The sequence below is a fragment of the Pagrus major genome, chromosome 3 (genome assembly GCF_040436345.1).
Source record: "Pagrus major chromosome 3, Pma_NU_1.0".
NCBI lineage: Eukaryota > Metazoa > Chordata > Actinopteri > Spariformes > Sparidae > Pagrus > Pagrus major.
In genome coordinates, this window is record NC_133217.1 from 7,311,381 (window position 1) to 7,325,754 (window position 14,374).

Sequence of the window (14,374 nt, forward strand, 5' to 3'; positions counted from 1 at the left end):
TGAATTAGTATTAAAAAAAACATTACTAGAGGGTGCTGTGAAAAAAAAAACATAATACCATTGTCACATCTTTGGTCTGTCTCAAGTGTCTTTGTTGACTGCATCTCTGTGGAAAGAGATTCCTCTCGACTCTGCCGCTCCTCAGGCTGCTGGTCTGTGCAACAGAAAGGAAAACCCATCGCTCATACTCATGTTCTGCCTGTACAGGTCAATTTAGTTATACGAAGGAGAACTAAATGACCCTGTTACTGGGCCAATGAGAGTCACCATTTTGTTGCGGGATACTGATGGATGGACAGAAGACGCTCCGGTTCAATTCTCTCTCGATGTCTTGCACCATTTTTAAAGCTAAAAGCAAACAGCACAGTTGAAACTTTGACATACTCCCGTGGATCATCATAACCTCTGTAGACCAATGGATAATTAGTTCATTGATACCTTCACTGAATGGAGCTGCCAGAACATGTTCATACAAGTCCCGTCTCAGCAGTATAACCTTTGTGAAACACAAACAGGGAAACAATTTCCACTTTGTGCATTGACTATTTTTTCAGCAAATAAATCACAATTGTGAAATATTAATTAACAATTCCATAACACCATAAATGGCACAATCTCTTTCAAAAAGACAATAAACATGTTTAAATACATCATGACCCATATCTTGCCCACATTACCCAAGAAAATTTGAGATAACATGCATCATACATGAACCTAATTAGTTACCTGCGCATCCATCTTTTTGAAACGCTCCCGCTTTGCGATCATTGAGATGACCCCCTTTAGAATTACAAGTTTATTTTCGTCAGTCAGGTCATCATTACACCAAAACTCCATATGCTGAGGGTACTTCCTCAGCTGTAAGACATGTATGTCATGTTATTAAAAAAAAAAGAAAAGAGGTGAGAAATGGTGGCAAATATTGGGAGCAAACTACTTTTGTTGTTTTATTGAGATGCCACTCACCACATAATTGTCCTGGTGAATTCGGCTGACCATGTGTTGACAGATGTGATTGTGGGAGAGCCTCAACCTGCAGCTCTCGCACAAGAAGAATGGGGACCGAGAAATCCCTCGACACTCCCACACAGAGTCCAGACCTGATGAGGACACACCGTCTTTAACACACTGTATGCTTTTATGAAATGAAATTAAAGGAGTAAAGAGGGTTTGCTTTGTAAGTATGGACACACCCACCTATGATTTCTGCATTGTTCAGTCCCTCCACTGTCAAGTATGTGGACAAATGACTGGTGCCCTGAATTCTTTCCCCTGTGACGGACATACAAAAGAACAAATCAGTGTTTTAAATGGCTGTAAAGGAAATTCTCCTTCCAAGTTTGAGAGTTGCTAATTCTCTGAAGAATTACAGACTCAGTGTGATGAATCAGATCGCTTTGATACATGCGGCATAGAGAAAAGACCCAGATTGTTTTGACATATATAACCTCAGATGAACAACAGGACAACAGTGCTGAATCAATCAGTCACACATTCAAGCGGTGATCATGTCTTCTCCAGGACAATGGCCCTTTATTACCTCTAACCCTAACCCTATGTTACCTAAGAGAGTGACTCTCATCCGACTTCCTCACAGAGAATCATACAGACATCAAATCTATACAGCAACTTCTAAATTTCTAAACAACCACCACAGACTCATATATGCACCTACACCTACCTTTCAAGATCCCTGCTAATTCCTGTGATGCACTGTGGTGTCTGGGTTCTGGGCTGCATCCCGAACGTTTTGGTGCATCTTCTGTATTCTCACTGGGTCTGGATTGGTTCTGCTGTTCTTTATTCACTGCAGCAGAAGTGAGCAGGTCTGTTTCAAAGACATTTGCAGGTGATGTCTTCTGAGTGTCCTGTAATTCTGGGTCACTTCTCTCTTGGCATAGGTCAGGGATTTGGGCAAATCCACCTGACTCTGAGTCAGTCGCAGGAGGATCCGCATAACTCTGAGGTGTCTCCATGTTGACTGCTGGGAGGGAGGGATGCGAGAGATGGTGGATTGTGTAAATGAGTGTTGATGTAGAAGGAGGAGGAAAAGGTACAAACGATAGCAAGACACTGGAAGACACAACAGCTGAGAGGGAAGGCTCCTTGTTTACCTGGACTCTCAGTAGCAGGGGTGAAATCAACCGTAGCCTGGGGCTCCACTGCACACTCCATTGCTTCCTGTTTATTACTGACTAAAAAGAGAGGAGATCGTATTAGTCCAGCTGGAAATATGATAATTAAGATCTTCTGTCAGGGAATGTGATGAGATGACCAGGGTTGCCAGGTTAGTAGTTTTCCAGCAGAATTGTTGTGGGGACCTTATTCTTCTCTGAGGATGGCTTGTGTATTCAGTCATGGCAATAAATCAATATTTTTGAATTTGTATTATTACCGTATTAATAAAGCAAAATACTACCTAGAATTTTTGAAAAACTACAAATTGCACCTTTAGTTCAGCAAATACAAAACCTGTTAACACAAATACGTATTGTGTATATAATAAAACAGTTGTGAATTAACAGGATGAGGTGCATCAGTTAAAATAAGGTAAACTAAAATACTAAAAGTAAATACATATCCAATATATACATGTATTCACTATAAGGATATGAATAAAATACATTAAATTCACCAAAGATTAAAAGAGGGGAACCATCACCAAGAGAGGAGTTCAGATAAAGCTCACGCCGACACAGCTGCAGTGCACTAATGAGTATTTGGATCGACGACATCTTAGTCCATCCAAGAAGCCTTGATAAGAATACAGCAGAACTCACTCACACAGGTGCAGCTGTGAAAGACATCAAAACGCACCCAAGGACAAATGCTCTTATTAGCTAGAGGCCACAAAACACACCAAAGGGAGCTCAAAGCATATCCCTGGTAAGGAGACAGTCCTGATAGATGGTAGCTTAGATAAGGGCACATAATTAGAATATAAATAAAAGGAGAACAGTTTGTGCAGAAGGGCAGATCATTTTTTTCCGCAGGCTTTTGTCTGTGTGTTCTCATGTTTTACTGCTGGCACTTAAGCATTACTGCACTCAGCTTTTGAAGACTCCTGGTGATAATTTTTGGGTGACTTTTGAAACTGTTTTGAACCGTTTGAACAAACAAAGAACAAGAAGTCGTTACACAACAGTTACTTTGTAGATATTACAATATATTGGACTGGACTAAACAGTATATGGTTTTTGGAAAGGGCATATTCTGAGCTCCCGTATTGGGCTGGTTTTGTCACACAGTCCTGGCAACCCTGGTGACGATACACAGACATACCTGCTACATCTGCGCCGTGAACTATAGGAGTAGCGATGAGGTCTGGTAGATCTGGTTGATTTTTATTATTAGAGGTGGGAAGCGGGTCTGAAATCCGGTCATCAGCTTCTGTCTCTGAGATCTTCAAGCTCCGGGCTCTGTCTGACTGACCCGCAGCAAGACTTCTATCCTCAGTTTCTGAACGGAGAACAGCATTATGTTAACAACTGTAGCATGGACTCAACAGTCTGGAACAATATGTGTAAGCATAAGGGTTCTCACCTGGACTCTGGACCAATAGTGTATGGAGCTGTTTGTCCTGCTCTGATTGGTTATCAGTAGAAACAGACATCCCTGTAATTGACAAAAAAGACAAAATTGCTGTAATTGGTATGATGCAATTCCATACTTCTGTTTTTCATTCACAGGTCAGCAACACTTCATAATAACCATCATTAATAAATGGTTATGTATAGTTAATTAAACTTTAGTTAATAGTTATATCACTGTTACAACTATGCAATGCTTTGTAATCTAATTATTGATAAGGATAAAATATATCATGCTTGTTTATGCCATGTATATGCTCATTAAGTTTGCCAATATCATGTGCTTAAATCTATTAACATCTTGTGCTGAAATTCCCCTGTGTTTAAGCAACACCTCACATCCTGTTCTTTTAGGAAGTGACTCACTCAAGGCTCGAGTGTAAAACAGGAAGTTAGGAAGCGAGACGCTCTAACTGTAGTATCTGTGACAAGAGGAACGTTAATGTTGATATAAATGTCAGGAGTTGTTTTTGTCTGATAAGAGGATATAGATACTTGACCTTTAACTGCCCCCTGAAAGAGGAGCAGCGCTCCCATGTTAGCTTGACCTATAACTGATCCCTGAAAGAGGAACAGCGCTCCCATGTAAAATGTTAACACCCATTTGCTTAATAAAAAGAGAGGAGACGGACGGAACGGGCAGAGCGTTTTGGGGATATGTAACTCTGCACGTCTCCTGACGCTCTCCTTGCATGTAAGAAATTGAACGCCTTGTATGACTCTCTTTGTGTGTGTTTCTAATAATGTTCTAGGTGATTGAACCTGACAATTATCACCAGTATTTATTAACCATTTACAAAGTATTATAAACATAAGTTGCATTTTCACAAACAATGAAATGCTTTATAAATGGTTTATAAAACATTTCATTGTTTGTTAACAGTGAAATAACTATGAACTAAAGTTTAATCAACTGTAAATCTACAATTTATTAATGATGGTTATTACTAAGTCTTACCCACAGGTTCTCACGACATCAAAAAGACGTATTATACGTTTCTCTTGTTGTCAAAACTATTAAGCCAGAAATTATTATTAATTATTATTAATATAATATATTTCAGCCAGGGCAACAACATGTCCAGAGACAACAAAATACACTCAGGAATGTAAGGGTAAAATGTGTTTCTATGTGGACATAAAATGCAGACACATTTCAAACTTGCTGCAGAGAGCTGACACTTGGATTTACCATCATCTGGGCTTGAAACTTCACATTGACTGGTGGAGGCGACTTGCAGTCTCAAACCCTCTGCACTGTTGGTTGAGGCCCGCGATTCTCTTTTTCTCAACATTGCTTTCAGTCTGCCTAGAGCTGGGAATAAAAAGAGAGAATTAACACCAAGACAATGACCATATTTTCTTGCAAAGTTTTAGTGATTCTCTTCAATTTTAAAATATAATCATAATTAAAATTCTATAATTTTTACATTGCATCTAGTAGTTACTCAGCACAGAATATTGTCAAAGTTTTCCTTCAAAAAAATATTTTGATTGTGTTGTTTAGATAAAATGTATGAGAATATAGGCTGCTAACCACTGCACCACGGTGCTGCCAAGAACTACATTTACCTTCATTATCTGGAAGAGTGGCCAGCTTGTTGTACTCATCAATCTTTACTTCTATTCTCTAGCAGAAAGAAAGACATACAATGATAATTAAAAATCAGATGCCATCTCAGTTCACAGCTCATGTGAACATCTTTTCTGTCACAAGTCTGCAGTTCTTTCTGTTATTAATCAATCCTGATTCCTTTGGATATTTGATCATTCCTTAAAGACAGATTGAGTAAGATTTCTCAGTTAGGGTTTGCAAACACAAGATTCAAAGTCGGCCCCTCCTCCCCAGCTCAACAACACCAGAAGCACACGCCCCCTGACACAGCCAAGTGTACCACCAGCAGCCCTTATAACCTGCATGCTGTTATTGGCTGTGGACTTCACACCCACTTTACAAAGGCTGGTGACCAGAAACATGAACAGCAACCTCATTTTTTTGGGAGCCGGGACTTGAAAAGGTGTGGATTCACTGTTCTAGGTGGAAAATCATACCCATTCTGCATTTATCGGTTTCATTTACATAAACAACTAACGACAAATTGTATGTTTGATGGCAAACCTCCTACAAAAGAAAATGCGTTGTTTCTTGTGTAGTGGAAAAATGCTGCACATGGGACATCCTTTAAGTGACTGACTCCTGTCGTGGCAACTGAAAATCACTTGTCTAGAGCAGATGAGAGTTGGTCAAAACACCCCCTTCAGGATGATCTCCTTAACAGAGTTCCTTTATGTTAGTTCTCACGGGACATTATACCATATACAATACATGAATACATCAATTCATACTCTGCAACCAGATGGCTGTCACAGGACAGAACTCATGCCGGAAGCCCACAGACACAAGATTTCACCCTACACACATATTAATGTTGCACCTATATTTATTAGGTTTCATATGCAAAAAAAAAACATATCAAAATAATAAGGGGACATAAGAGAATTTCCCTCACAGACATTAAGTGATGATTGAGAGGGATTTTATTTTTGTATTGTTGTAGAGGATGTATACAACAAGTGTATATGTTGAAGCCAAAACTCTCAGAAGGATGACACAGAGGGGAGGTTTGTAGAAAGTGGGTTCTGTTTATTCCTGGACTGACCAAGCATTTATATACCTCAAACTCTGTTTACACAGTTGTGTAGTGATGTCATGGACCATCACCAAAATGTCTCGATGATCTTTACCTCATTGTTCCATATCTTTCCTAATATTCATGTAACTTCCAGTAATCCTTCCAGAGCTTGTGTGCGTGTGTGCGTATTTGCTCATGCATGCATGTTGATGGTTGAAGCGTCCACTAGCAAGTGTTTGAATAAAGAAAGACTACTCTCTCCTGTGGTCGGTGGTCTGTTCACAAGAAATTGCTATGACATCTTGCTTCAATTATAATCTATATGTCCAGGATAAATCAGCCCACATATGTATTGGAGGAAACTTGTTGAATTTGTGTGTTATGGACAGTAACTGGTAGATTTCACTGGAAGACAACAATTATTTCTTCTGTCATTTTTGGATTGATAATAAGTAAATTCTATCATTGACAGGGAGAGACAGAGAATTGTGTAAACCCACTGACATTTGGGAAGAGCACAACAAAAATAAATGCTATGCAGTCATATTGATGTAGTGCTGCTGCAAGCAATAAAGATGGGAAAAAAATCTGAAATATTGTGTCATCTACTGTGTGATTACCAATTCTCATCTGCACTAAATACAAACTGATATAACAGTTTTACACTACATTTTTAATTTGAATAGTTTTTGTAGAAATCCAGCAAAACGTTGTTTTTGCCTTGAGAAAAATTCCTCTCATTGTTTTTAACAAAAGGGTTATTCACAGTTCACTTTACTGGATTTGTCTACATGTTGTATCATTATCATTATCATCACCATTAAAGCAGATTAAACAACCACACACAGACTGTCAATTCTGGGTCATTTTGAATGGTCACCTGCATGCACTGGTCCTTCTCGTCTTCAGCCAAGCAGGCCACAATCTTGTCGAAATTGCTCATCAACTCCGCTGGCTTGTTAGTCCACGCAGGGGACTTCATTTTCTAGTAAGAACATTGAAAGCACACAGTTAACGTCTGCAATAAAGCCTTGCTTTACAAGCTTCCAACTCTGTCTACAACAAGACTTCTCAAGCACGCACCACATAGTTATACTGGTGGGTGTAGCCGTTGAAGTGAATGGACCCGGAAGAGCGCAACTTGACTGAGCACAACTGACAGTAGACTTGCTGCTTTCCCTCAGATGTCACTCCTATCATCTGGTTTAAGCCTATTAAGACAAATACAACAACCCCGGATTAGAATTAAAGAGAAACCAATTCATAGAGACTTACTGAGTGATTGTCCCTATGTAATTCATAATCATACGTACCGACTCTAGAAAGTCCTTCACTTGGCTTTGTCTTACTTGCAGAGTGATGAGATGGCTCTGTGGTTAGACACTTGTTTCCAGACCTGACAGACTTGGAGGGATGTGATGGCCCTGTGTGTTGATTCTTGCCGTCAGACCTAACAGACATCGCAGTCGGGTGTGGAGCTGCAGGTGCATTACTCTTTGGTGCAACGTCAGCATTTGGCCCCAGTGAATTCTTCCTCAGTGCAGTCTTTGGAGAGGCTCCAGTATTTTCATATGTCAATGTCACCATGGATTGAGACGCAGCTGGATGTTGGGACGCAGTTTCAGAGCCTTTAGAGGTGTTATCAACTTTGGAGGTTGAACAGGAATTGGGTTTGGGTGCTGTCCGTTTGGTGTGGGTTGAAGTGGCACATTTGGAGGCATTTTCTCTAGATATGGAGGTGGTGGGGGTGGTTGTGGTTGTGGTACAGCTGGAGGTGGTGGCTCTAAGACTGGAGTTGGGTGCTCTTGATTTGGTGGTGTTGGACGTAGAACTGGTTGGCCTGGCTGGACATTTGGAGATGATCGATGTGGACTTGTTTGAGGTGGTTACAGCAGAACATGTGTTTGAAATGATTTCAGCTTTTACGTCCTTTCCTGTGGGTTCAGGATGCAAACAGGTTGTGTGTGCCCCACTTGTGGACACATGCAGGTTTGATGAGTCTTTACTACTTCTGGAAACAGTCATGGTGGTGATAGCGTTGTCAGCTGACTCAGACACTTTAATCTGGTTCATTTTGTCATCTTCCTTTGATTTAGGGGTGGCTTGAGTTGTTTTGGAGGAGGTTTCAGTCATTGGAACTACAGCTGTAGTAACTGAGGACAGCTTTGCCACAGAGTCTTCTGAATCACCATCGATCTCCATGGCAATCACCTTTGAAATGAAACATCCATATTTAAGTAGACTGCTCAATGTTTAGCTGCCAAAGAATGATGCAACTAAACAGTTACTGTCGATCAAATGTTTGACCACGTTAAAGTAACATTATGTAACTTTTTCACTTAAAATGACAACTTCAGAATGGGAGGAGCTCCTTAAATTCAGCATCTGTATGACAAATGCTGATGATTGACTCACCTGGTAGTCATCTTTGACAGATTGGGCTTTAGGTTGAGCATGAAGGGTGACTGAGGTAGAAGGGAGTTCACGGCAACTGGAATTATCTGCAATCAGTGTCTTCATGGCTGTGTGGACAAATAAACAGAATAAAGAATAACTGTACAGTAAAAAAAACAGTGAGAACACACAAGCTTTCCAAAAATGACTCAAAATGACTGAAAGATGTAACCCTACCTGAGTTAAAGTTTTGTTTTGAGATTTCATTGTAAATCTCTTCATCCAGATCAAACACCTGGGGTCAAGACATAAATAACAATCAATAAATCATTATCGAATGTTTTTCCTCAGGTGTTTTACTTAGACCTTTTCTCTAACATGATCCAGGATTGACCAAAGTTAAATGATTTCATTTTTATCTTAATTTATGAAATAACAGTTAGAACCATGTCCACAGATATAAGAACCATGACCAAACCTGAGCTTCTCCATATCCATTATCCTGTTCAAACAAAGCAGCAGAACGTCTTACGTCCTTCCCCAAGTGCTTAACTGCTGCAGGTGGGACTTTCTGTGACCCCTAATGTCAAAAACATGCACAGGAGAAAGCATTACTTCGACAAAGCATTTGATGTATATGTACAGAAAATACTATAGACAGCAGAGAGAGTTCAGAAGGAGGGGTTTTGGAGAAAGAGCGTTAAGCGTTGTAACTCTTACACACCAGTACAAAACACACCATAATTATACCCTTGTTTACTGTTATAATTTAATCTGTCGATGTGGACAACCGATCATTAGTAGGACCAGCACGCTAGTAGCATAGCAACATAATAGCCTCTCATTTGTTGTGTATTGACGGTTGGGAGACTGCTTCAAGGTGCCGTCACCTTCAGGATTGGCGAGGGTTAAAGTTTGCAACATTATGTCACACATACGGGCCATGAAATTGTCATGTCTTGACTTCTTATTCTTTGTTTGTTCAAAAAGGTTTTTCAGAGTTTCAAAAAGTCACCAATAAAAAGGAAACAATCTCCAGGAGTCCTCCAAAGCTGAGTGCAGTAATGTTTGATTGTCGACAATTAAAACATGAGATCTCACAGACTCTCACAGACAGAATTCTCAATACAAAATATTCTGCTTATATTCACTAAGATAGGGGTTGGGCACCACGTTTTTTTCTAACTCTAAGTCTCCTCCATGATATGTTCCACTGCCCTACTGACTGCATTTCTTTTAAAAATAATAAAAGTGTGGTATATTTGGTTACATGATTTCACTCTTACATTTGTGGTTATATTTCACTTCAAGTTAACACAATTCAGTAGTTTAATCATCAGTTCGATCAATAGGTGCATGTTCAATCAACTAGTGCAGAGCAATACATGTTTTAACCATTTATTTATGATTCATTCACATTTTGATTAGATTCTTTAACATCTCAGTACTTGTTGCCAGTTGTCATTAACCACTAACTACTTACTTATGGTTATATGGTGATATTACACTACAGAATGACCATCCCACACCATATGTACAACCCTGTGACTAAACACTGCAACGCCTGATTTGGTCTGGAAGGGGCCTTAGGCATTCTCAGTTAGCCAAATTGAGTGGGTATTGAGGAAGAATATACACATTTGGAGTGACGTCTGGGAAGAGCCCAGACATAAATGGTGATTCCTGTCTGTCTCTTAAACCCTGCAGATACACATTTGCATAACACCAACTAGTTAATCAAAGGACGTCTAGACCCGGTTTGATCACTATGTTTCACATACCTCCCCCAGCCCCTGCTGTTTACACTCTCCAAAGTGCAAGATAGATGTGTAAAACACAAATCCTACTATTTAACATGTACTCACAATCAGAAACAGCTTCTGGTGGTCAGCTCCAGTAATATGGCTGATGATGTCCTTCTCTAGGATCTTCAGAGAGCAGCACGCGCAGAAGTAGATTGGGTCATGCTCATAACAATGGCATTCAAGAAGTACATCTAAGCCTAAAGGAAATACAATTAATATTAAGGTGTTAATCTCCCCTCTGGCTCGAAATGTTCTTATTCACAGAAATGATTTAGTTTGAAAATGAATGTATAGATGAAAAAAAAAAAGGAATCAAAATATAAAAAGTGCATTCTGCTTTCCATTTCCTCTTTGACTTTACACTTTAATGTTTGGAGTTGGACTCTCCAGATAGTTGTTACCCACAAAAAATGAATTAAAAAAGAGAAATGAAATGATTGGGTCACATTTGTGAGTCATGAACATGCCAGTTTGGTTAAATCTCCATAATTTTGTACTGACCAATCACAGGCTCTCTGTTCTTCATCTGGATATACTGCCACAGTTGAGCTGCTTGTTGGGGGCTCACGGTAGAAGGCACTGTAAGAATACCACAGACTGTGTTATAGTTACAAAAACACTGAGAAAAACCTTCCACAAACTTAAATATGGCATTCACGTACCTTCACCCTTTGCATTATCGGGACTTGGTTTGCCACTCTTTCGCTTATCTGCCGTGGTCACACTTGGCAGGTTTTGGGGTTCTTTGCAAGATGTGTCTTGTTTGGAGTTGAGCCGCTGCCTTTTATGGCCAATTTCTTTCTCCACATCGTCATTAGAACATGTGTCGTCCTGTGATTTTTCAAACATGCTGCTTGGCCTCTTTCTTTCCTTTTCTTTCTTCACCTGTATAGGCTCTTCTATCTTCTCCTCCTTTATCACTACAGGCTCTTCTATCTTCTCCTCCTTTATCACCAGGTTAGTCTCCCTAACTGCATTCTTTGTCTCCTCTGAACCAGTTTTTGAAAACACCTCTGTTCTCCTCTCTGATTCTTTTCCACTTGGTGAGGGAGGCGTCTTGTGGTCTCCCTTTCCTGCATTTTTTCCACTTCCTACACTGTGCGTACTGGTCATCTCACTGTTGTTTGTAGGGTTCTGACTGGTCTGTTTCACAGATCGCTGCATCATCTGGCTGTTTTCCTTACTGTTGTCTCTCATATGGCCTTTGTCCTTGTCTTTGAAAAGTTTTCTGGGCACTGAGAAACATAGAGATTTTCAAAACATGCGTTTAATTTGAATTATCTGCAATGCTTTATCAAGTATCCACTCAGTATGCAACAATACAAAAGCAAAAAGACATCCAAATGAAGCAAATAATGGCTTAGGTGAAAAAGTAAGTTGTAGTGGATTTACAGGCAGTCAAATGTTCTCCCATAGTATTTTTCTTAGCCGCTACACCAAGTTACAAAAAAGAAAAATAAACAACAACAACAAAAATCAACATAAACATCTACTAGAAAATTGACTTACACAGCTTCTTTTGAGGTATTATTGGAGGTTTAAGCCTATCATTCCCACTTCTCTTCTTTGCAGACCACAGGATGGGTACCGCTGGATCAAAATAGCAGAAGAATTGTCAAGGAACCAATTCAATGCCAATGTGAAATATTAAGTAATTCACTGCAATACACATAATTACCTATCTCGTAGGAGCAGGGCTCCCAGATGGGCCTGTCCAATTTTATTACCTTTGAAGGCAGAAAACATTGAAACATAAGCAAAAAAGCAAGATTAGAAATGTTACATGAAGCTACACAGTCAACTCTCACACATGGGACTCAAGTAACTGCCACTATTCACACTGTTGTCACAACAACTCACAAAGAAGAATTGGCTTTCTGAGGCTTATTCTTACACTTGCGCAAGTGGGCACAACAGAAAGATGTACCAGACAGTACAACATATCATCTGTGTCACTAAACATGCAGCTGCGTCTTTGACAAGGAGAATGTCGTCATTGTTTAAGGTTAAAATTAGGGTAAAAGCAATGGCAAGGTTTTCAAAAAGTCCCAACAGCAATTATAATTGTATTACAATCAAGGTACAACAAAGATAGAATTGTATTAGATCGTGCCAAAAGTTAGAAACGTTTGATTGATGTATTAGAAGCTGTTTCTGGATTATACTGAGAATTCTGGCCTGACTAGATGACCAGTATTGACCTTCGAATGAATGTGTTATTCTGCTTTGGGGTCTGAGATAAACAATAGATTGGGAAATACGACTGACATCACACTTGATAAGAAAACACACACATAACCGCATGGACACTCCAAATCAACACGTAGGGCCAAGTCAACCAGGATAAACACACACACACACACACACACACATGCATGAGCATACACGCACTCCCTCACACAAGACTCGGGAGTTATTGGAAAGTACATAAAGTCAGTCCAGGAATAAACAGAACCCACTTTCTACAAACCTTGCCTCTGTGTCGTCTTTCTGAGAGTTTCGGCTTCAACAGATACTATTGTTGTATACATTCTCTACAACAGTAGTAGATGACTACCTTTTCTAAGACTTATACTGAACTTACTGACTATCTATAAAGGACACTCACAGTTGGAGTCACACATCAGGGATGAAACAGCTGGTCTTCAGGTCAAAAGGTGTTTATTCACAAAACAGGCCACAAACACCATGAGTTACCCCAGGGTAAACACTCTGTCTGATCGTTCAGCTTATATACTTTAGGTCCAGGTGGGTTTCCACGCCCCTGGACCTTCCCTCTTTCATTATGATGTACCTGGCCTTGCCACTATTATTCGCTATTATTCAGTAGGTTTGCGTGACAGCGCCTCAGACATAATCAATAAGAAAAATATAATAAATTCAAACTAAATAGTTCAGCTCAAAACTCTTCTCCCCTTCTTCTAGACTTGCTTTCTAGTTTATTACAATTTAGTTTGTTTACTAGACAAAATTATCTTCTGGGATCCACTGTCTGGGAAGAATGTATTGTTCTCCTTTTACTTTTCATGCACTGCTTGTTGAAGTAGATACTTGCTCAACATCTGCATTCTCCTGAGAGCTTAGATTTTTTAATGTCCCCTTCCTCCTGACCACCTGACTCCTGTGAAGGTGTGAAGGTACATGAAGCTATATAAATGGTACTGAAATTAAAATTCTGGTAAAGAATACCTGTACATGTGATACGCAGTGAATCCGTGCTGCCTGTTTGGCCAAGTCCAATAAGGTCTCTGCATCAGTGCTTGAATTCAGCGAGCCTGGGTGGAAACGGTCCTGCACACACACAAAGCATAACAGAAGTTTTTGTTTGTTGTTTCAAGCATACTCATTACACAAAGCCACAATTGGCACACCTGAATTCAGGTGATGACATTATTTCACAATATACCCATGGTAATGCAGTTTTGACAAATCAGTCCCTTAGAAGGCGTTCTTAAAAACCTCCAAAACCACATTCCAGGTACCTAAATCTCTATTGACATGTGGACAAGAGGCCAGAACATAGAGGAAAATATTTGTTTTCAAAAATAGCCTAGTTTGTGACATTCCTATTGTAGTGACTGAAATCTGTCCTTATAGTTGGGGTCTGAAGGTACACTCACATGCATATCACCATGTATGTAGAGAGAGAAAGCAGCTGTCCTCAAATGAGCAATTGGAGAGTACCTGATGGCCGCACTGGGAGAATTAACACCGTACAAGGAATGTTCAATGTTTAAGATAGAACTGTACTTCCTCGATATGTATATAATAAAGAGTTAAAGTGACATCAGGAGAACACGCAGGCCCACAGGAGGGTGGGGGCCTGAGTGAGACTCCTGAGTTTTAAAAAATACATCCTGACATGGACAATCCACCGGTATGATGTTATTATAAAAGCTAATGGTGGAAAACTGTATTGATCATGGTAAATGAATCATGGGGCGACCCCAGA

General features: G+C 39.8%; 1 protein-coding gene across 3 annotated transcripts in view; it reads right to left on the reverse strand.

The window, feature by feature from the left end:
- LOC140993714 (uncharacterized) overlaps window positions 1-14,374 on the reverse strand; it is a 41,727-nt gene that overhangs the window by 2,645 nt on the left and 24,708 nt on the right. Inside the window, exons 26-49 of one of the 3 annotated variants that reach the window (XM_073463230.1) lie at window positions 13,612-13,713; window positions 12,101-12,149; window positions 11,932-12,012; window positions 11,085-11,657; window positions 10,924-11,001; window positions 10,483-10,619; window positions 9,096-9,197; window positions 8,855-8,912; window positions 8,639-8,745; window positions 7,537-8,434; window positions 7,307-7,434; window positions 7,104-7,208; window positions 5,163-5,220; window positions 4,783-4,905; window positions 3,544-3,615; window positions 3,283-3,459; window positions 2,115-2,195; window positions 1,682-1,981; window positions 1,198-1,272; window positions 967-1,100; window positions 727-858; window positions 439-496; window positions 268-348; window positions 59-154 (exon numbers count right to left, since the gene is read on the reverse strand). In XM_073463230.1, coding sequence (XP_073319331.1) covers window positions 59-154; window positions 268-348; window positions 439-496; window positions 727-858; window positions 967-1,100; window positions 1,198-1,272; window positions 1,682-1,981; window positions 2,115-2,195; window positions 3,283-3,459; window positions 3,544-3,615; window positions 4,783-4,905; window positions 5,163-5,220; window positions 7,104-7,208; window positions 7,307-7,434; window positions 7,537-8,434; window positions 8,639-8,745; window positions 8,855-8,912; window positions 9,096-9,197; window positions 10,483-10,619; window positions 10,924-11,001; window positions 11,085-11,657; window positions 11,932-12,012; window positions 12,101-12,149; window positions 13,612-13,713 — 3,805 coding nt within the window. Of the gene's footprint in view, window positions 1-58; window positions 155-267; window positions 349-438; window positions 497-726; window positions 859-966; window positions 1,101-1,197; window positions 1,273-1,681; window positions 1,985-2,114; window positions 2,196-3,282; window positions 3,460-3,543; window positions 3,616-4,782; window positions 4,906-5,162; window positions 5,221-7,103; window positions 7,209-7,306; window positions 7,435-7,536; window positions 8,435-8,638; window positions 8,746-8,854; window positions 8,913-9,095; window positions 9,198-10,482; window positions 10,620-10,923; window positions 11,002-11,084; window positions 11,658-11,931; window positions 12,013-12,100; window positions 12,150-13,611; window positions 13,714-14,374 lie in introns of all 3 variants that reach the window. The other 2 variants (XM_073463231.1, XM_073463232.1) reach the window with 2 other exon arrangements.